The sequence below is a fragment of the Curcuma longa genome, chromosome 12, assembly GCF_044706935.1.
Source record: "Curcuma longa cultivar G26 ecotype Majalengka, Jawa Barat chromosome 12, ITB_CL_G26_1.1, whole genome shotgun sequence".
In the NCBI taxonomy this organism is placed as follows: domain Eukaryota; kingdom Viridiplantae; phylum Streptophyta; class Magnoliopsida; order Zingiberales; family Zingiberaceae; genus Curcuma; species Curcuma longa.
The window spans coordinates 1,620,490-1,641,695 of NC_133872.1; the positions used below are offsets into that span (position 1 = coordinate 1,620,490).

The window sequence follows — 21,206 nt, forward strand, 5'->3', positions numbered from 1 at the left end:
TAAATGGATCAAATGAGGTGATTGGTGGAGAGCATTTGATCACTTTTCGGTCAAAGAATTAATTCCATGCATTGTGGATTCTTGATAAACGGTGCAAAAGAAAAAGAAAAATGGGCAGCTTCAACGTGTAGGAAAAAGGAGCATAAAAATCCTATAAACATGCAACGTTAATGCAACGTGATCAACGTGAAGCATGGGATTTGATTAATCCGGTCAATTGAGCAAATAAGGAGGATCTAGATAAACGTTGCATGCAACGTGGAGGGCTTCAAGGCTCCTTAACACCCTATAAAGCAAGGTTTCAACGTGAAGGCCAAAGAATCACAATTCTTTTCTAAGCTTTTGCTCTTCAAAAAGTACTGCCAACAAAAAATCGTTAAGGCTTCTTTTTTTCAACGTGCTGGCAACAAAAAAAAGCCTTCCTTCTTCAAACGTGCTGCCAACAACGACTTCGAAGTGTTACCGACGTCAAGGAGCTTTTCTTTTAATATTATTGGTTTCGGTATCATTTCTTTCTTGTAGTTCCATTTGTAATATTTTGTAACTATTTTTACGAACTTATAAGTGTTGCCCGTCGTAAACGCTCAAGGAGCGTGGGCCTTGGAGTAGGAGTCGTTCAAGGCTCCGAACCAAGTAAATCTTGTGTCTTTGTGTCTTGTCTTTAATTTTTTATTCCGCTGCGTTTGTTTTACTCGTACGATTCCGAAAAGAACGAAATAGCCGCGAGCGCTATTCACCCCCCCTCTAGCGCTTTCGATCCAACACTACAATAAAAGTGAACATTTTTCTCTTGCTAACATTTTAGCAAGGATATACTAATTAAAACAGAAATATAACATAAAAAAAGGAATACAAGGCATAAAGTTTACACGGTTACAACCCTCAAGTTGTTAGTCTAAAACTATGAATAACACTACTCAAAATTTACTCGTCGGAAACGATTCGAAAGTGAAGAAACCTCATAAAAAGGTTGACCGTAAAACACTAAAAACGACTAAGCGAAAACAGTTAAAATCAAGTGTGTACATTCTTCTTTGAGCTTCAGTCTATTTATAACTTTTTCTTGATCTGACCGTTGTGCTGACGTGATAGTTCTGGACGCCTGGAAGCCTTTTGGGGCTTGGATTGGTCGAACCCAATCCACTCTAGCAATAGCTCGCTAACGGGTCTGAATGACTCTTTTGTACGCCTAGAAATAATTCAAGCGCTTGGATTCGTCAAACCTAATCCACTCTGGCAATGGTCTGCTAATGAGTTTGGATGATTCCTTATGATCCGGGCCCTAGAAACGATCCGGGCACTTGGAATCCATTGACATAGACTCTATACTGATCCGTCTCGGCAATGGCTCGCGCTAACCTGGAATGGGTATCCGAGCGTTTGGAATAGATCTGAGCGCTTGGACGCGGAGGCTCCTGAAATGGATCAAGACTCCTGGAGTCCGATGAGTCCAAGCACTTGGACTAGTTCTAGGCGCCTAAAATGGTCAACCTCATGTTGATCATTTTCCTTTTCCATTTTGTCTTGGTTGTCTTGCCCTGTCTTCTTTCTAACTTTTCGTCTCTCTGCTGCATAGAACCCTTCTAGCTCGCGCTGATATGTCCTTCTCGCTCTTGTCAGAATACTTTTATGCAACTCTTTGTAACTCGGATGCACCAAGCCCATCGGCTTCTTTCCCGTATCATCCTCCTCGCTCGCTTGCGTCTTCTATCAAAGTTCATCATCTGAAATATGTGTGTTCTCTTTAAATCCCTGTATACTTAGACACACACATCAAATATAACAAAGACTTAATTTTAGATTTATTTGACCACGTATCAAAATTTCATTGTGGTACTAACATAACTAAGGGTCACATTCAATTATATTTAAAAGTATATAATTTCTTCCAAAGAATTAATTTCTAGTGGTCTTTTTCTACCTGTGGTTCTAAGTAAAGGATTATTATTTGTATATAGAATTATGCTAGTTCTAGGTGGATGTCCTTGTCCTTAATCTATTATTCTCATAAAAGTTTCGGGATATTGTATCTCAAATAATGGTCTTGAGGTAGTTGTGGATTCTATTAGGTTCATAAATTGATTTTTTATTTTCTAACAATTATATTTTTTTTCTTTATCAAAATATAATTCCCCAGTAAACTTTTAATTATAAATTTATCTTTTTAAATTGATTTAGTTCTGTCAAATCTTCTAGGGTCAAATAAATAGCTCTCTGTTGACATGTACATATATTCTTCTAGGTCATTTAAAAAATTTTCATTTGTGTAATGCTGATTTATTTCTTTTATGTTCATCATATTCACGTTACCTTCGTTTTTCGATTTGTTGGGAAGTAGAAGATTATATCCACTGAACCTTATCCTAAAAAATTTTAATAATGTTATGGAGATTTCTTAAGAAATAAGATCCATTTAGACATTATATTCTTGGACAAAATCATGAATAACATAAATAATAATTTTAAAATTAATATCTAATAAATGATTGAAACATTAACCTTAAAAGATATTTATTTCTCAAAATTTAAAGAATTTGTCCTGAAATATTAATAAAGTTAGTATGGAACGTGAATTTAAAATCTCAAAATCGACCTCCAAAATTCAATGATTCTATTTTATACACACGATATTTACCCATCCATCTACATTTTTTATTCATTTTAATTTGTTTTTATATTTAATATTATAATTCAATCGGGGGACTCTTAAAAATAAATTTTTAAATGATTTAATTGTAAATAAATAAATAAATAAAATCTTGTCGATCCATAATCGTACACAGTTATATACAATCACACGCAGTGGTCACGCACAATCATTCATAATTATACACTGCGTCACGCACGATAAAATATAATGCAGCTGGTAAATCTTTCACTGTAACATGAAACAGGTAAATCGAACTTGCTCCAGCCGACACGTGGTTCATTCTTGGGCGGATCAACAAAACTTGGTCATCTTTCACCAACTTATGTAAAATATAGCGCAGCAGGTAAATCGAGCTTGCTACAGCCGACACGTGGTTCATTTTGGGACCTGGCGTCAATGAACTGATCACGTACGTGGTTGATGTCAATGAAATGATTAATGAACAGTCGGGTTCCATCTCTTCCTCTTCACCCCTATGCCTCTGCACTTAAATCAAGAGCTCTTCGTCTTCTTCCTCTTCAGTCCTCTGCCTCTTGATTTTGTTGGAGGCCTTGTAGTAGTGGAGATGGCCGTCGAGGGATCGGAAATGGCGATGAAACCGACGGTGGTGTTGTATTCCATGTCCGCCATCGGACATCTACTCCCCATGGTAGAGCTGGCCAAGCTCTTCCTCCGCCACGACTTCGCCGTCGCAGTGGTCCTCATGCAGTTCCCCATCAAGCACCCTTCCCTCGACTCCTTCATTTCCAGTGTCTCCGCCGCCCACCCCTCCATCTCCTTCCACCAGCTCCCGCCGCCCGACGACTTCTTCATTGCCAGCGTCTCCGCCACCTTCCCCTCCATACCAATGCCGGTCGACGGCGTACGGCCCAACAACCATGAGCTCCTTCGTTTCCTAGCTGCCCACCGCCTGGAAAATGACGTCCGCGCCGTCGTCCTCGACTTCTTATGCACCGTCGCTCTCGACGTCGTCGCCGCCGAGCTCGACATCCCAGCCTACTTCTTCATCACCACCGGCGCCTCCGCTCTCGCCTCCATGCTCTACTTTCCCTCCCTTGAGCTCACTGATCTCGGCCTCGGCGAGCTCGCGGATACACCTATCCATTTCCCCGGACTGCCCCCTATTCCCGCCTCCGATATGCCCAGAGAGGTTATGAATCCCGCTTCGGAGTCTTATGAATGGTTCGTAAACAAGATTGCCCCGAGGATCCCGGATGGTGACGCCTTCCTTATCAACTCGTTCGAGTCGCTGGAAGCAGAGGCCGTTAAGGCTCTTCGGGAAGGGGCGTGTCTTCCCGGACGCCGGATGCCAAAGATCTATTGCATCGGGCCGCTGATCACGGAAGGGAGCAGAGGAAATGATGAAACAAAAGCAGAGTGCATGGCGTGGCTGGACGCACAACCACGCGATAGCGTGGTGTTCCTCTGCTTTGGCAGCATGGGTTCGTTCTCCGTGGAGCAGCTCAAGCAGATTGCCGTTGGCCTCGAGAGAAGCGGGCAACGATTTCTTTGGGTCGTGGGGGTCCCTAAGGATCCGCCGACGGCGACGTCGGAGCTGGACCTGGGCGATCTGTTGCCGGATGGATTCTTGGAGCGGACGAAGCAGAGGGGGATGGTGGCGAAGTCGTGGGCGCCGCAGGTGGAGGTGCTGAACCATGGCTCGGTGGGCTGCTTCGTCTCGCACTGCGGGTGGAACTCGACGCTGGAGGCGATCTCCGCCGGAGTGGCGATAGTGGCGTGGCCGCTGTACGCGGAGCAGAGGATGAACAAGGTGTTCTTGGTGGAACAGATGAAATTGGCGGTGGTGATGGAGGGTTACGACAGAGAGATGGTGGAGGCTGACGAGGTGGAGGCGAAGGTGAGGTGGGTGATGGAGTCAGAGGGAGGGAGGGAATTGAGGCGGCGGGCGGCGGCGGCTAAAGAGATGGCGGCAGAGGCGTGGAGTGAAAGGGGGTCCTCACAGCAGGCGTGGCTGGAGCTAGTCAAAACCTTGAAGCTGCAGATCTAGATATGTGTTGAAAATTAAATTAAATTTTATGATATTAAAGTAATATGATAGGTGGGGTTAGTGGGTTAACGGTGTGACAGAGTATATGATGATCATATTATATTAATGAAATGAGTGGAATAAAATAGTAGACTTAGTAAGTTTACCTGGGTTATATTAAAAAAAATGATAAATCCTAGTCAGTCTCATGAACTCAATCTCTCTCTGGGGGTGGCCGATCCGGTCCCATAGAAATTTTCCACCGACCACCAGGGTAAATCGGGAAGTGGCCGACCCGGTCCCACGGAAGTTTCTCACCGACCACCAGGATAAATCGGGAAGCGCATACGGCGGTTAATCTAGATGTCTAACATCCTTTGATTGCGTTCCCCATTTGGAAGAAAATTCTTGTAAATACGCCGTAGCTGGGGATCGAACCGCGGGTCACTGGATCACAAATCGGATGTTCTACCGTTGCACCATTGCCCCGGGGACTACATGGGTTATATTAAGTAGCATATAGATAGAACATTTGTCTGTAAGGAATGCAGATCAAAATTTTAAAATTTAATATTTTTTTATTGTTCCTCTTCCATAAAAGTGAAATCTTTCTTCCATAAATATCTTTTATTTTTTCAATAAAGTGGTATAAGAGCCATATTGATTAGAGGTATGGTTCCCTTCCAAATTTCAATACTTAAGACGAGTAACTACAACAATTGAAGTATCAAGATGGAAGCACGCCTTGGAATTCATGATGTTCGGGAGGTTGTGGAGAAAGACTACGCTGAATCAAACAATAAGTCAGTACTATCTTCTACTCAGAAAGATAATTTAAAAGATTTAAAAAAGAGAGACAAGAAGGCTCTCTTCTTGTTTATCAAGCCTTAGATGATGATGGTTTTGAGAAAATCTCAAGCGCTACTTCAGCCAAGCAAGCATGGCAAAAGCTCTAAATCTCATATTAAAGAGAAGAAAAAGTGAAAAAGGTATGCCTTCAGATATTAAGAAGTAAATTTAATGCTCTTCGCATGAAGGAAGGTGAGTTGGTATCTGATTATTTTTCTAGAGTCTCTACCATTTCCAATCAACTAAAGACAAATGATGAGAAACAAGAAGAAATAACTACTGTTGAGAAAATTCTTCGATCATTGGATTCAAGATTTGATAGTATTACAACTATCATTGAAGAGACCAAGGATCTACAAGCTAGGACGATAAAGCAACTATTGGGTTCATTACAAGCCCATGAAGAAAAGAAGATAATAAATGAAGTGATCACTCAACAACTCCTTAAGATGTCTCTTTAACCAACTAAGAAGGATGAAAGTTTTCTAACAATAAAAGCCAATGTGGAAGATGGCGTGGATATGGACAAGGGTGTGCTAGTGAACAAGAATGGGGTTCCAATAACAACAATGAAAGAGGAGAAAATTCAACGAGAGGACGCGGGGAGGTCACACAAACTCGAGGTATGATAAATCTCAAATTAAGTGCTACAATTGTGACAAGTTTGGTCATTATGCTAGAGAGTGTGGATCACCTAAGAAGAAAGTGGTGTAAGCCCTCATAGCTTTGCTCTTGGGCTCTCCCAAAAGGTTTCATGCCAATGGAGATATTTCCATCCTTTTAAACCCATAATCTTTTCCATGTGTTTCAATCTGTTTGCACCTTTGCAACCCCAATCCCCCCCTCAAACAAAGGATCACAGGCTCCCCTTTACGGTAAATAAATTTTACAATATTAAAGTAATATGGTAGGTGAAGTTAGTGTGTTAATGGTGTGATGAGTATATGATGATCATATTATATTAATGAAATAAGAATAAAATAGTAGACTTAGTAAATTTATATGGGTTATATTAAGTAGCATATAAATAGGACATATTTACAAATCAAAATTTTAAAATTTAGTGTTTTCTTATTATTCCTTTTCCAAGAGAAATCTTTCTTCCATAAATATCATTTATTTTTCAACAAAGTGGCATCAAAGCCATGTTGATTGGAGGTATGGTTCCTTTCCAAATTTCAATAATTAAGACGAGTAACTATGACAATTAGATTATCAAGATGAAGGCACTTCTTGGAACTCATATGTTTGCGAGGTTGTGGAGAAATACTATGATGAGTCAAACAATGAGTTAGTTACTATCTTCTACTCAAAAGATAATTTAAAAGATTTACAAAAGAGAGACAAGAAAGCTCTCTTGTTGTTTATCAAGCCTTAGATGATGATGATTTTGAGAAAATCTCAAGCGCTATTTCGGCCAAGCAAGCATGGACAAAAGCTCTAAATCTCATATCAAAGAGAAAAAACGTGAAAAAGGTATGCCGTCAGATATTAAGAAGTCAATTTAATACTCTTCGTACGAAGGAATACGAGTTGGTATCCAATTATTTTTTGAGTCTCTACCATTTCCAATCAACTAAAGAAAAATGATGAGAAACGAGAAGAAATAACTACTGTTGAGAAAATTCTTCAATAATTGGATTCAACATTTGATAGTATTACAATTATCATTGAAGAGACCAAGGATCTACAAGCCATGACGATAGAGCAACTATTGGGTTCATTACAAGCCCATGAAGAAAACAAGACAATAAATGAAGTGATCACTCAACAACTCCTTAAGACGCGGAATATTGCTCTTCAACCAACTAAGAAGGATGAAAGTTTTCTAACAATAAAAGCCAACGTGGAAGATGTCGTGGATATGGACAAGAGTGTGCTAGTGAACAAGAAGGGGGTTTCAATAACAACAATGAAAGAGGAGAAAATTCAACGAGAGGACACGGGGAGGTCACATAAACTCGAGGTATGATAAATCTCAAATTAAGTGCCACAATTGTGACAAGTTTGGTCATTATGTAGAGAGTGTGGATCACCTAAGAAGAAAGTATATGAAAAAGTAAATTATATGGAAGAAAGAAAAGAAGAAGATAGCACTCTATTGCTAGCATACAAAGATAATAAAAGAGATGAAGATATAGTGTGGTATCTCGACACAAGTGCAAGCAATCATATGTGTAGAAAAGAAGCATATTCGTAGAGCATGATGAACAATTGGTGGCAATGTATCATTCGTAGATGAATTGAAGATCAATATAAAAGGCAAAGGTAACATTCTCATCCGCTTGAAGAATGGAAAATATCAATTTATTTTGAATGTTTACTTTGTGCCAAATATGAAGAGCAATATCTTGAGCTTAAGGCAACTCTTGGAAAAAAAGATATGATATTCACCTAAAAGATAACATGCATTTCTTGAAAGATGATATTGGTCACTTGATTACTAATATGCCCATGACAAGACATAGAATGTTCTTGCTTAACATTCAAAATGATATTGCCAAGTGTCTAAATGCTTGCTACAAAGACATTAATTGGATGAAGAAATATGACATCTTCAATTTGGGCATCTCAATTTGGGAGGACTAGAATTGCTCTCAACGAAGGAGATGGAATGAGAGGATTATCTTGCTCTCATCAAACATCCTGATGTCCTTATGAAATTATGTGAAGCATGTCTAGTTGGGATTGCCCTACCAGCGCCTCGAAACCAGCGCCTTCCTCCTCCCCCGCAAGCCCTGAACCGCAAGCCCTCCTCCCGCTGACCGCTGTTGCAGGCTTGCAGCTGAACTGCCGTCCCCCACTGCCGAAGCCCTCCTCCAGCTGAACTGCCGAAGCCCTCCTGAAGCCCGTAGTCGACATCCCTCCGACGCCTTTCCGCCATCCCAGGCACTACGCGATCAGTTTTGGTCACTGCCGGCTTCACTGCCATCTCAACCCTTCTCCCCACTGGATCCCGATTCCGCTGCCCTTCTGAAGCCCGTAGTCGAGATCCTACTCGCCGTCGCCTCCGAGAACACGAATCCGCCGTTCCCTGCCTCCTCAATGACGTTGCTGGTCCCCTCGTGCCTTCTATCTCCCCGGCTTCCACATCTCCGATCCTGCCGCCGATCGCCCGTCGGAGGTGAATTTGAGGGAGATAAAGCGAGTGCTTGCATTCCGGCACGATGAAGCTTCTGGAAAGTTTTCAGATACACCAAAGTTCAGGTACTAAAATCCCCATTTGATGGCATCAATATTTTCATCAAACAATTGCAATCTTTATTTTAAATACACAAATTACATGTAATATCCCAAGTAAAAGAAGGTAATTCAGTTAATTCAATTTCCACTCAATCTGTATGCAGTAAAAATGTCAATATCCATCTCACAACTTAGGCAAAACTTACAACTATTACTATTAATCAGTGTAATTAGATGGCTTTTTCACTTATTAGTCAATATCCAATGCTACTTGTTCCCTTGACTTTCCAATCTCAAATTTGCTTCCATTTTGGTGGTTTTGAAGGGGGAAAAATCACTCAACCATTGTGTCTAGAAAAGAGTTGTCTGTTATTTCAGAACATAGCCTCTAAGGGCAGGAGGCTGAAACTTTTGGAAAATTAGAGGAACCAAGCATTTAAAAAAACACCCTACATAATAAATTTTATAGTTTTGTACTATCTCAATTGGCCAGATATGTTTTATAGTTGTGATGATCTTTTAAATCAATAGTTGCATGTATATTTTATACTTGATTCTGAATTTCTGATAAGTCAAACAAGTAGACATACTTCAGCAACCATTAATACAGAACTGAGTTTATAGAGGCAAAGATATCGAATTATATCCACATGTTTCTAAATTGCACATCAGCACAAGTAGCAGGAGATGTAGTTCATGATGGGTTTAATTTTTCTAACTATTTTTTTCTTCTAATTATGGGTTTATGTTTGCTAGATTGAATTTTGGAGCAACCAATACCGTTGATTGAGCAGCCATATCTTGGGAAGCAAATTGGCCAATTGAGGTAGACTCTTACCCCTTTTTCTAATTGTTAATTTATTATTTATTTAAGTGTGATTGTTGTTTATTTATTTATTTATTTATTGATCTTAGGAAAACATTATGTCAACAATGCATAAATTTTTCAAAAGGAAAGCTCTAGAATTAGAAGAACAAAATATTGGAGATGTCACAGTTGAATTTGATTTTTCACAATTACCGACAGATCCTGGATTAAGGATTCCAATTTGTTCTTATAATGCTAACATTAGGGATCAAGTTCGAAGGATATATTTGCAAAAAGGTCCATGTCAACCTTCATGTTATGAATTCCCAAAACGAAAATTTGGAGTAAGTCAATTTAGAAGGTTCAATCCTTCTTGGTTTAAGGAATTTGGTGATTGGTTGGAATATAGCATAGAAAAAGATGCCGCATATTGTTTATATTGTTATCTCTTCAAAACAACTAAAGGAAAACAAGCAGGAGGGGAGACTTTTGTTAGTGAAGGATTCACAAATTGGAAGAGTAAAGATAGATTAAACATTCATGTTGGCCAACATGATAGTGAACATCATAAAGCTCGAATGAATTGTGAAGCTTTGATGAATCAAGATGCACATATTCAATCAATTTTGCACAAACAATCATAGCAAATGCGGAATGATTATCGTATTCGTCTTAATGCTTCAATTGATTGTATTAGAGTTTTATTACGACAAGGGCATTCATTTCGCGGTCATGATGAGACTGAAGGTTCTCTTAATCCGGGTAACTTTCTTATTCAACTGGAGTTTTTAGGTGCTCATAACAAAGAAATTAATGATGTGATATTGAAAAATGCTCCTAAAAATTACAAGTTAACATCACCTGATATTCAGAAGGATATAGTAAGTGCTTGTGCAACTGAAACAATTAATGTTATTATTAGAGATCTTGGTGATTCATTATTCTCTATTTTGGTTGATGAATCTCGTGATGTGTCAACAAAGGTGTATCCATTGGTTTTTAAACTTTTGACATTAGCATTAATTTTACATGTTGCAACTGCGACGGTAGAGAGAGTATTTTCTGCCATGCGAATTGTGAAAGATAAGTTGCGCAATCGGATGAGTGATGATTGGATGAATGATAGTCTTATTGTCTATGTGGAGAAAGAAATATTTCTAACGGTTGATAATGATGCTATTATACAAAGGTTTCAAAATATGAAGACCCGAAAAGAACAATTATAAGGTAATTATTTTATAATATTTTGCTATTATTTTTTTAGTTTTCTATTCTTGGGAATATTTTGTTTCACATTTTGATGACAAATGTTAATTTGATTTTGATTCAATTGCAGTTGGGTTTCATAGCTAAACATCTTTTTATGATGATGGTGGAATAGATAGCTTTGTATATGCTATCACAGGAAAGAATCAGTGTGGTGACAAATGTAGGCTCTTTTGCTTTTATATGTACTTAATTGTAGTTTTATGCATCATTGCTAATTATTCCTACTGTCACAGTTTCTAAAGAAAAATCAGTATGATGAGGATCCAATTCTTAGTGCTTGTGGTCTTTACATAGATAAGCAACTGATGAAGTTGGATGGTCGTGTTCTTCATGCACCAATGGTAGTCATCTGGGTTCTTGCCTAACATCCATATTGCTGAAAAATATGATTATTTTTGTGATACTGTACTATTCATTTAAATGACAAATTTTCTTAACATAGCTGAAGATTGGTAATGAGGAAGATCTTGTGCCTCGAAATGGATGATGGAACTTTAACCAAAAGGTAATTTTGCAATTCTCCGTCAACGGTACTCTCTACCATCAAGGTTAATTATTCTTGTGTCTCAATCCTCCATTATCAATTTCCTTTCTGATTTCCTATCCTAGTCTGAAATTAATTTGTCTTGTATCAGAGACTATTGAGTCCTGTTGTAAGAGTGGAACGGATGTTTGAGAAGATGATGCCACGTATTCCAGAGAAACCACAATTTCTTCTTTGTGTCTTGCCTGAGAAAAAAATTCTGAAATATATGGTTAGATAATATTCCTCTCTAATTTGATTATTTTGAACATTACTAGAAATAGTTATACTATCTTCTCTGTAGGACCATGGAAGAAGAAGAATCTTGTAGAAATGGGTATTGTTACTCAATGCATCTCTCCTAACAAGATCAATGATCAGTATCTAACCAATGTCCTTCTTAAAATAAATGCTAAGGTATGTAAGATAATTATGGATAGGTGTTTATTCTGTAGCCTAACAAGACATTTATTGAACTTCTATTATTAGATAATGAAACATAGTTATTCCTCATATGAGTTTTTTTTTGTAGGGCACACTCAATATATATGTTATTTAGTTAATGTTGATGTTTAATTTTAGAACATGCATAATTTTATGATTATAAAATTTTAATTTTATTTGATTGTATTAAATATATTATATTGTTGCCCACACTCGATCAATATCCTAGCTCCGCCCCTGAAGATAAAGATATTTTGATCATATGTTTATATGTTGATGACTTGATCTTTACTAGAAGCAATCCAAGTATCTTTGGAAAATTTAAAGAAATAATGGCTAAGGAGTTTGAGATGACATATATTGGGCTCATGATATATTATTTGGGCATCGAAGTAAATCAAAGGGAAGACGGAATCTTCATCTCTTAAGAAGGTTATGCGAGAGATATTAAAGAAGTTCAAGATGGATAACAGCAAACCCATAAACACCCCAATAGAATGTAGAGTCAAACTGTCAAAGCATGATAAAGGAGAAAGTGTTGACCCAACATTTTTCAAGAGTTTAGTTGGAAGCTTACGATACTTGACATGTACACGACCTGATATTCTTTATGCTGTTGGACTTGTTAGCTACTACATGAAGGCTCCAACTATCACCCATTTTAAAATTGCTAAGAGAATTTTGCGTTATATCAAAGGTACGATAGATTTTGAATTGCTTTATTCATCATCTAATACTTTTAAACTTGAAGGATATAATGATAGTGATTGGGGTGGAGATATGGATAATAAAAAAAGTACTACCGGATTTGTGTTATATATAGGAGATACAACGTTCATTTGGATGTCAAAGAAACAACCTATTGTCACACTTTCTACTTGAGAAGCAGAGTACGTGGCTGCGACTTCATGTGTTTGTCATACTATTTGGCTCAGAAATTTATTAAAGGAGATAAATTTACTACAAGAAGAGGCAACCAAGATTTGAGTTGACAACAAATCTGCAATAGCATTAGCAAAGAATCCAGTCTTTCATAATAGAAGTAAGCATATCGATATGCGCTATCACTATATCAGAGAGTGCATCATAAGAAAAAAAGTGTAAGTGGAATACACAAAGTCTCAAAATTAAGTTGTTGATATCTTTACCAAGCCCTCAAATTTGAAGATTTTATTAAAATGCGAAGTTTGCTTGGAGTCACAAAATTATGCTTAAGAGGGGGTGCTGAAAATTTAATTTAATTTTGTGATATTAAAGTAATGTGGTATGTGGAGTTAGTGTGCTGATGATGTGGTGAATAGTGGTGGTCATGTTGTATTAATGGAGTGAGTGGGAGAAAATAGTGGACTTAGTGGGTTTATATGGGTTATGTTAAGTAGTCTATAAATAGATCATTTGTTTGTAAGGAATTCAGATTAAAATTTTAGAGTTTAATATTTCAAGTGAGAACTTTCTTCCACAAAAGTTGTGAGATCTTTCTTCCACAAACATCTTTTATTTTCCCAATAATATGTTGATGTGAATCCAATGATGCTCTGTGTAAATCAGGATAAAAATTCTAATTCAAATTTTTTTTAATTTAAATAAGAATTTGCAGTGTGGCTTCTGACAATTTTTGTCATAGTACGTTTTTTGAGTTATCGGAAAGTGTATTAAGTAACAGAGTAGCTTCTGATAATTTTTATCATAGTATGTTTTGAATTATCGAAGTGTATTAAGTAACGGAGTGGCTTCTGATATATTAGAAGGTAATAGTTTAATTAATATTCTTGGCATCAAATTAAATTAAAAGACAAATTACTAATGTATATTTGTTATAATGGAAGGTAACAATTAATATTCTTGGCATCAAATTAAATTAAAACACAAATTACTAATGTATATTTGGAAGGTTGAAAATTAAATTTAATTTTGTGATAATGATAATGTGATATGTGAACTTAGTGTGTTGATGAGGTAGCGAATAGTGGTGGTTATGTTGCATTAATGGGGTGTGTAAGATAAAATAATAGAGTTAGTGGGTTTACATGAATTATGTTAAGTAGCCTATAAATATGTCAAATTATTTGTAAAGGAGGCCGTTTAAAATTTTAAAGTTTGGTATTTTTTTCTCTTCCTCTTTCACATATATAAGTGAGATCTTTCTTTCACAAATCTCTTTTATTTTTCTAACAAAATAGTATCAGAGTCATGTCGAATGGAGATATGATTCCCTTTCAAGTTTCAATATGATCAAGACAAGTAACTATGATAATTGAAGTATCAATATAAAGACACTCCTTAGACCTCATGATGTTTGAGAGGTTGTGGAGAAAGACTACGATGAGTCAAACGATGAGTTAGTACTATCTTCTACTCAAAAAAGATAGTTTGAAAGATTTAAGAAAGAGAGATTAAAAGACTCTCTTCCTCGTTTATCAAGCTTTAAATGATGATGATTTTGAGAAAATCTCAAGTGCTACTTCGGCCAAACAAGCATGACCGTTCTCATAGATCTGTAAGGACGCTCTCTCTCTTTCTCTCCGCATGATTTTTCAAACGCCGATCACTACTATTTTTTTCTTTTGGTAAGGTTTCATTGATTCCGTTAGTTTCTTAGTTTTGAAAGTTGTATCTTCGAATCGTTCTTGTTTTCCTGGTGATTGAAATTGATAATGCGATGGGAAAGAAGAATAGGGCCTTCGAATTCCGAATAAGATTTGTTGTTGGAGCTTATTTGGTTCATAGGGCCGATACCAATCTCGGGCAGTTTTACTCATATCGCCTTCTTCCCTTTCTTTCATGGAGGCGTGTATTGGTTATTCACCGAACATACGCATGATGTAATAGTGTTGGAATAATGATAATTTAGGAATGAAAAATATGCATTTTAGTTTTTATTTAAAAAGACAAATTTTATGATTATCTTTTTTTTTTGTAATTGAAAAATATTTTAGATTGTCTCTTTTTTTTATTCTACTTCTTTGCGAGACTTCTATAATTAGATAAAGGTGTGTTTGTATTATTCCTAATGTTATTAACTGTTGTATGACCCAACTGTTCAATGTTTTCTTAAATCCCTATACATTTAGGTGAACATCAAACATAACAAAGATAATTTCAAACTTATTTAATTACATATCAAAATTTCATTAAGTACTAATAGAGTCATCAATTTAAATTAGACCTATCAAATTAATCCATCTTATCGAACAATCTAAACAGGTTGAATTGAAATTTTATCAATCCATTTTAAGATGTATTCAAGTAGGTTGATCCGCCTAGCCCGCGACCCTCGTGGGTTGGCCCATGGGTTGAGAAAATTTATTTTTTTCTTCAAAATTTAAAATTAAAGAAAAAAATTTAATGAATTAGTGGGTTTGATCCGTTTAAATCGCAATCCAAACTTAAAATCTTTAACTTAACTTATTTAAATTACAATCTAAACTAAAATATTTTAATATTTTCTATATTTTTTATTTTTTGACAGGTCCGTGAATTGACCTGCCTAACCCTCGAACTCATCTTAAATTGGGTTGGATTGAAAATTTTTCAACTCACTAACTTGATGGATTGACCCGTCCGCTCTGTCATATGATGAATTTCTAGTGAATTGATTTGCGCCTATATGAATTAATCTGTTTGACAATTCTAAGTACTAGCATAGCTAAAGGTCACATTCAATTATATTTAGAAGTATATAATTTCTTCCAAAAGAATATAATTTTTATTGGTCTTTTTCTACTTGTGGTTCTAAAAGTCTATTGTTCTCATAGAAGTTATGGGATATTGTATTTCAAATACTGATCTTGAGTTAATTGTGAATTCTGTTAGGTTTATAAGATTGACTTTTTATTTTCTAATAATTATATATTTTTCTTTATCAAAATATAATTTCCCAATCAATTTTTAATTATAAATTTATCAAATTGATCTAGTTCCGTCAAGTCTTCTAGGGTCAAATAAACATCAACTTTTGTTGACATGTACATATATTTTTCTAGATCGTCGGAAAAAATTTCATTTATGTTACGTTGATTTATTTCTTTTATGTTTATCATATTCACATTATCTTCTTCAATTTGTCGGGAAGTAGAAGGTTATATCCACTAAACCTGATCCGAAATACTTTAATAATGTTATGGAGATTTCTAAAAAAAAACATTCATTTAGACATTATATTTTTGAAAAAAAATCATGAATAACATAAATAATAATTTTAAAATTAATATTCAATAAATGATTAAAATATTAATCATAAAAGATATTTATTTCTTAAAATTTAGAAAATTTATCTCGAAACATTAACACAATTAAAATGGAACGTCAATCTAAAATATCAAAATAGAACTCTAAAATTTAAATTTAATGATTCTATTTTATATATACACACACGATATTTACACATCCATCTACATTTTTTTCATTTTAAAAATTTTTTATATTCAATATTATAATTCAATCTCTGTTTTTTAAAAATAAAATTTTAAATAATTTAATCATAAATTTAAAAACTAAATAAATAAAATCTTGTCGATCCATAATCGTGCACAGTTCTTCACTGTGTCATGCACAATTACACACAGGCAGCAGGTAAATCTTTCACCAACTTATGTAAGTCCCTGGGACAATGGTGCAACGGTAGGACATCCGAGTTGTGATTATAATTCCAGGGATCCGCAGTTCGATCCTTAGCACGGCGTATTTACAAAAATTTTAATTTTCCAAATGGAGAAATCAATCATAAAGGATGCTGGCATCTGGATTAGATCACTTGTATGCGCTTCCTGATTTATTCTGGTGGTCATAAATAAACTTGCAGCAGCAAATCTTTCACCAACTTATGTAAAATATAGTGCAGCACGTCAATCGAACATGCTAGAGCCGACACGAGGTTCATTCTTGGTCGGATCAACAAAACTTGGACATCATTCACCAACTTATGTAAAATATAGTGCAGTAGATCTACTGAACATGCTATAGCCGACACGTGGTTCATTATTGGGATCTGGAGCCAAGGACATGATTAATGAACAGGCGGGTTCCATCTCTTCCTCCTCACTCCTCTGCCTCTAAACTGAAGTCAAGAACTTTCGTCTTCTTCCTCTTCTCCTCTCCTCTTGATTTTATTAGAGACCTTGTAGTAGTGGAGATGGCCGTCGAGGGACCGGAAATGGCGATGAAACCGACGGTGGTGTTGTATCCCATGTCCGGCGTCGGGCATCTACTCCCCATGGTGGAGCTAGCCAAGCTCTTCCTCCGCCACGACTTCGCCGTCGCAGTGGTCCTCATGCAGTTCCCCATCAAGCACCCTTCCCTCGACTCCTTCATTTCCAGTGTCTCCGCCGCCCACCCCTCCATCTCCTTCCACCAGCTCCCGCCGCCCGACGACTCCTTCATTGCCAGCGTCTCCGCCACCTTCCCCGCCCTACCCACGACGGTCGATAGCGTACGGCTCAACAACCATGAGCTCCTTCGTTTCCTAGCCGCCCACCGCCTGGAAAATGACGTCCGCGCCGTCGTCCTCGACTTCTTATGCACCGTCGCTCTCGACGTCGTCGTCGCCGAGCTCGACATCCCAGCCTACTTTTTCATCGCCACCGGCGCCTCCGCTCTCGCCTCCATGCTCTACTTTCCCTCCCTTGAGCTCACTGATCATCGGCCTCGGCGAGCTCGCGAATACACCTATCCATTTCCCCGGACTGCCCCCTATTCCCGCCTCCGATATGCCCATAGAGGTTATGGATCCCGCTTCGGAGTCTTATGAATGTTTCGTAAACAAGATTGCCCCGAGGCTCCCGGATGGTGACGCCTTCCTTATCAACTCGTTCGAGTCGCTGGAAGCAGAGGCCGTTAAGGCTCTTCGGGAAGGGGCGTGTCTTCCCGGACGCCGGATGCCAAAGATCTATTGCATCGGGCCGCTGATCACGGAAGGGAGCAGAGGAAAGGATGAAACAAAAGCAGAGTGCATGGCGTGGCTGGACGCACAACCACGCGATAGCGTGGTGTTCCTCTGCTTTGGCAGCATGGGTTCGTTCTCCGTGGAGCAGCTCAAGCAGATTGCCGTTGGCCTCGAGAGAAGCGGGCAGCGATTTCTTTGGGTCGTGGGGGTCCCTAAGGATCCGCCGACGGCGACGTCGGAGCTGTACCTGGACGTTCTGTTGCCGGAGGGATTCTTGGAGCGGACGAAGCAGAGGGGGATGGTGGCGAAGTCGTGGGCGCCGCAGGTGGAGGTGCTGAACCACGGCTCGGTGGGATGCTTCGTCTCGCACTGCGGGTGGAACTCCACGCTGGAGGCGATCTCCGCCGGAGTGGCGATAGTGGCGTGGCCGCTGTACGCGGAGCAGAGGATGAACAAGGTGTTCTTGGTGGAACAGATGAAATTGGCGGTGGTGATGGAGGGTTACGACAGAGAGATGGTGGAGGCTGACGAGGTGGAGACGAAGGTGAGGTGGGTGATGGAGTCAGAGGGAGGGAGGGAATTGAGGCGGCGGGCGGCGGCGGCTAAAGAAATGGCGGCGGAGGCGTGGAGTGAAAGGGGGTCCTCACAGCAGGCGTGGCTGGAGCTAGTTAAAACCTTGAAGCTGCAGTCTAGGGTTGAAAGTTAAATTAAATTTTATGATATTAAAGTAATATGGTACGTGGAGTTAGTGGGTTAATGGTGTGACGAGTATATGATGATCATATTGTATTAATGGAATGAGTAGAATAAAATAGTAGACTTAGTAAGATTACATGAGTTATATTAAGTAGCCTATAAATAGGACATTTGTTTGTAAGGAATGCAGGTCAAAATTTTAAAATTTAGTGTTTTCTTATTGTTCCTCTCCCACAAAAGTGAAATCTTTCTTCCATAAATATCTTTTATTTTTTTAACAAAGTGATATCAGAGCCATGTTGATTGGAGATATAGTTTCCTTCCAAATTTCAATACTTAAGACGAGTAACTACGATAATTGGAGTATCAAGATGAAGGCACTCTTTGGAACTCATGATGTTTGGGAGGTTGTGGAGAAAGGCTACGATGAGTTAAACGATGAGTCAGTACTATCTTCTACTCAGAAAGATAATTTAAAAGATTTAAAAAAAAGAGACAAGAAGGCTCTCTTCTTGTTTATCAAGCCTTAGATGATGATGGTTTTGAAAAAATTTCAAGCATACTTTGGCCAAGCAAGCATGGCAAAAGCTCTAAATCTCATATCAAAGAGAAGAAACGTGAAAAAGGTATGCCTTCAGATATTAAGAAGTCAATTTAATACTTTTCGTATGAAGGAAGGCGAGTTGGTATCCGATTATTTTTCTAGAGTCTCTACTATTTCCAATCAACTAAAGACAAATGATGAGAAACGAGAAGAAATAATTACTGTTGAGAAAATTATTCAATCATTGGATTCAAGATTTGATAGTATTACAACTATCATTGAAGAGACCAGGGATCTACAAGCTATGACGATAGAGCAACTATTGGGTTCGTTACAAGCCCATGAAGAAAAGAAAAGAATAAATGAAGTGATCACTCAACAACTTCTTAAGACGCCTCTTCAACCAACTAAGAAGGATGAAAGTTTTCTAACAATAAAAGCCAACATGGAAGATGTCGTGGATATGGACAAGGGCGTGCTAGTGAACAAGAATGTGGTTCCAATAACAACAATGAAAGAGGAGAAAATTCAACGAGAGGACACAAGGAGGTCACACAAACTCGAGGTTTGATAAATCTCAAATTAAGTGCTACAATTGTGACAAGTTTGGTCATTATGCTAGAGAGTGTGGATCACCTAAGAAGAAAGTGTAGGGTCCCCAAGGATGTCCGCATCTTCACAATGACATGATATTGTCCACTTTGGGCGTAAGCCCTCATAGCTTTGCTCTTGGGCTCTCCCCAAAAGGCTTCATGCCAATGGAGATATCTTCCATTCTTTTAAACTCATGATCTTTTTCATGTGTTTCAGATGTGAGACTATGTTTGCACCTTTGCAACCCAACAATCCCCCCCTCAAACAAAGGATCACAGGCTCCCCTCAAACGGATAGCCTCCGTTTTTATGTCTGAATCTTCGACCCACCATGACTTTCTGTCCCTCGGTCCACATGACCTACTAGGACTTCCTGCCTAGCCGCAACTAGGAATTCCTGCCCCTCGGTCTACCCGACCTACTAGGACTTCCTACCTAGTGTCTGGTCCTCTTGATTCAAATAGGGAGTCCCCACTTCCTTTGTTTTAAGGTTCAACCCACATGGTTAGATTCGGATCATGGCTCATCCGGCGGTTAGTCCGGTGAAGAGCGGCCTCGCTCTGATACCAATTGTAGGTTCCCCAAGGATGTTCGCATTTCCACAATGGCATGATATTATCCACTTTGGGCCTAAGCCCTCATGGCTTTGCTCTTGGGCTCTCCCCAAAAGGCCTCATACCAATGGAGATATCTTCCATCCTTTTAAACTCATGATCTGCAACCCAACATAAAGAGCAACTGATGAAAGAAACGCTTCAAAAGCTTACGAGACATTTATGAGGTAATTGATGTTGGTGCAGTTTGCACTAACGGTCAAACTTAAATTTTGATGAATAATAAATAGGTTAAAGTTAGGTTTATTGTGGGTTTAACCTTCTTTCTAAGTGTACAGAGTTGAAAGACTTAGAACTAGACACCAGACTAAAGTTTAGGATGGTTGAGTCCTGGCAGGAAGTCCAGTTGGGTCTGCGAGGCCTAACAACTGGCTGAAGATCAAGTTGGTGGAGACTTGACAGGAAGACCAGGGTGGTTGAGCCTTGGCAAAGACCTGGTGGATTAGAGAAGTCTAGTAAAGCTACGTTAATGTAAGTAAGGTAAGTCACTGGAGAAGCGAACTAGTGAGGACGAGTTCCATTTTGGAACTTTAGACGCGATTCAACTTAGACCCATTTGGGTGATCTAAGTTGATGCTTGGTTAAATCTTGATCTGGATTGACAGGATTTAATTAACTTTGAATATTCTAAATTTTAGTTTATTTTATTATTATACTAATTTTGTTTTGCAGGGTTTATTTGGTATATGGACTAAGTTAATTTTGCAGGTGAACTCTGTAAAATTACTCATTATTCTTCATTTTGCTAATCTGAAATTTTATTGGAGGATAAAATTATTCCTATCTATAATAAAGTTTTATTTGAATTATTATTTATTTACCAATTAAAGTCACGTTACTCCTCGACGATAAAATTATTCCTACCTATAATAAAGTTTTATTTGAATTATTCTTTATTCCTGGATAAGATCACAAGCAATACGTGGATCAAGTTTGCGTTTTTAGGATGAGAAGTGTAGTTAACATTTGCGGATCTAGATAAACTCAATAGTGCCTATATAAAGCTTTGATCAGTGCATGAATTGTATAGTTTCGACCAACGTCCTCCTTCTGCAGTGACTCGAGCTTCGACACGACCACATCCAGCTTCTGCCGGAAGATCATCCCCAACATCTTAGCTCGTCTAGAAATTTCTACGTGTTGGGTAACGAAGTAATTTTTTTCT

At 38.2% G+C, this 21,206-nt stretch overlaps 1 protein-coding gene, 1 long non-coding RNA gene and 1 pseudogene across 2 annotated transcripts; all 3 read left to right on the forward strand.

Moving 5' to 3' along the window:
• The first annotated feature begins 3,188 nt into the window (after positions 1–3,188).
• LOC141843202 (anthocyanidin 5,3-O-glucosyltransferase-like) lies at positions 3,189–4,778 on the forward strand. The gene has a single exon (XM_074731243.1). The coding sequence runs from the start codon at positions 3,216–3,218 to the stop codon at positions 4,656–4,658; it is 1,443 nt and encodes a 480-aa protein (XP_074587344.1). The 5' UTR covers positions 3,189–3,215; the 3' UTR covers positions 4,659–4,778.
• Positions 4,779–10,861: 6,083 nt separating this feature from the next.
• Positions 10,862–11,203, forward strand: LOC141842918 (uncharacterized). Its single transcript, XR_012602990.1, has 3 exons — positions 10,862–10,906; positions 10,980–11,087; positions 11,189–11,203. It is a non-coding gene; the product is annotated as an uncharacterized LOC141842918 (long non-coding RNA).
• Positions 11,204–16,744: 5,541 nt separating this feature from the next.
• On the forward strand, positions 16,745–18,494 carry LOC141843080 (UDP-glycosyltransferase 13-like; annotated as a pseudogene).
• Positions 18,495–21,206: the final 2,712 nt, after the last annotated feature.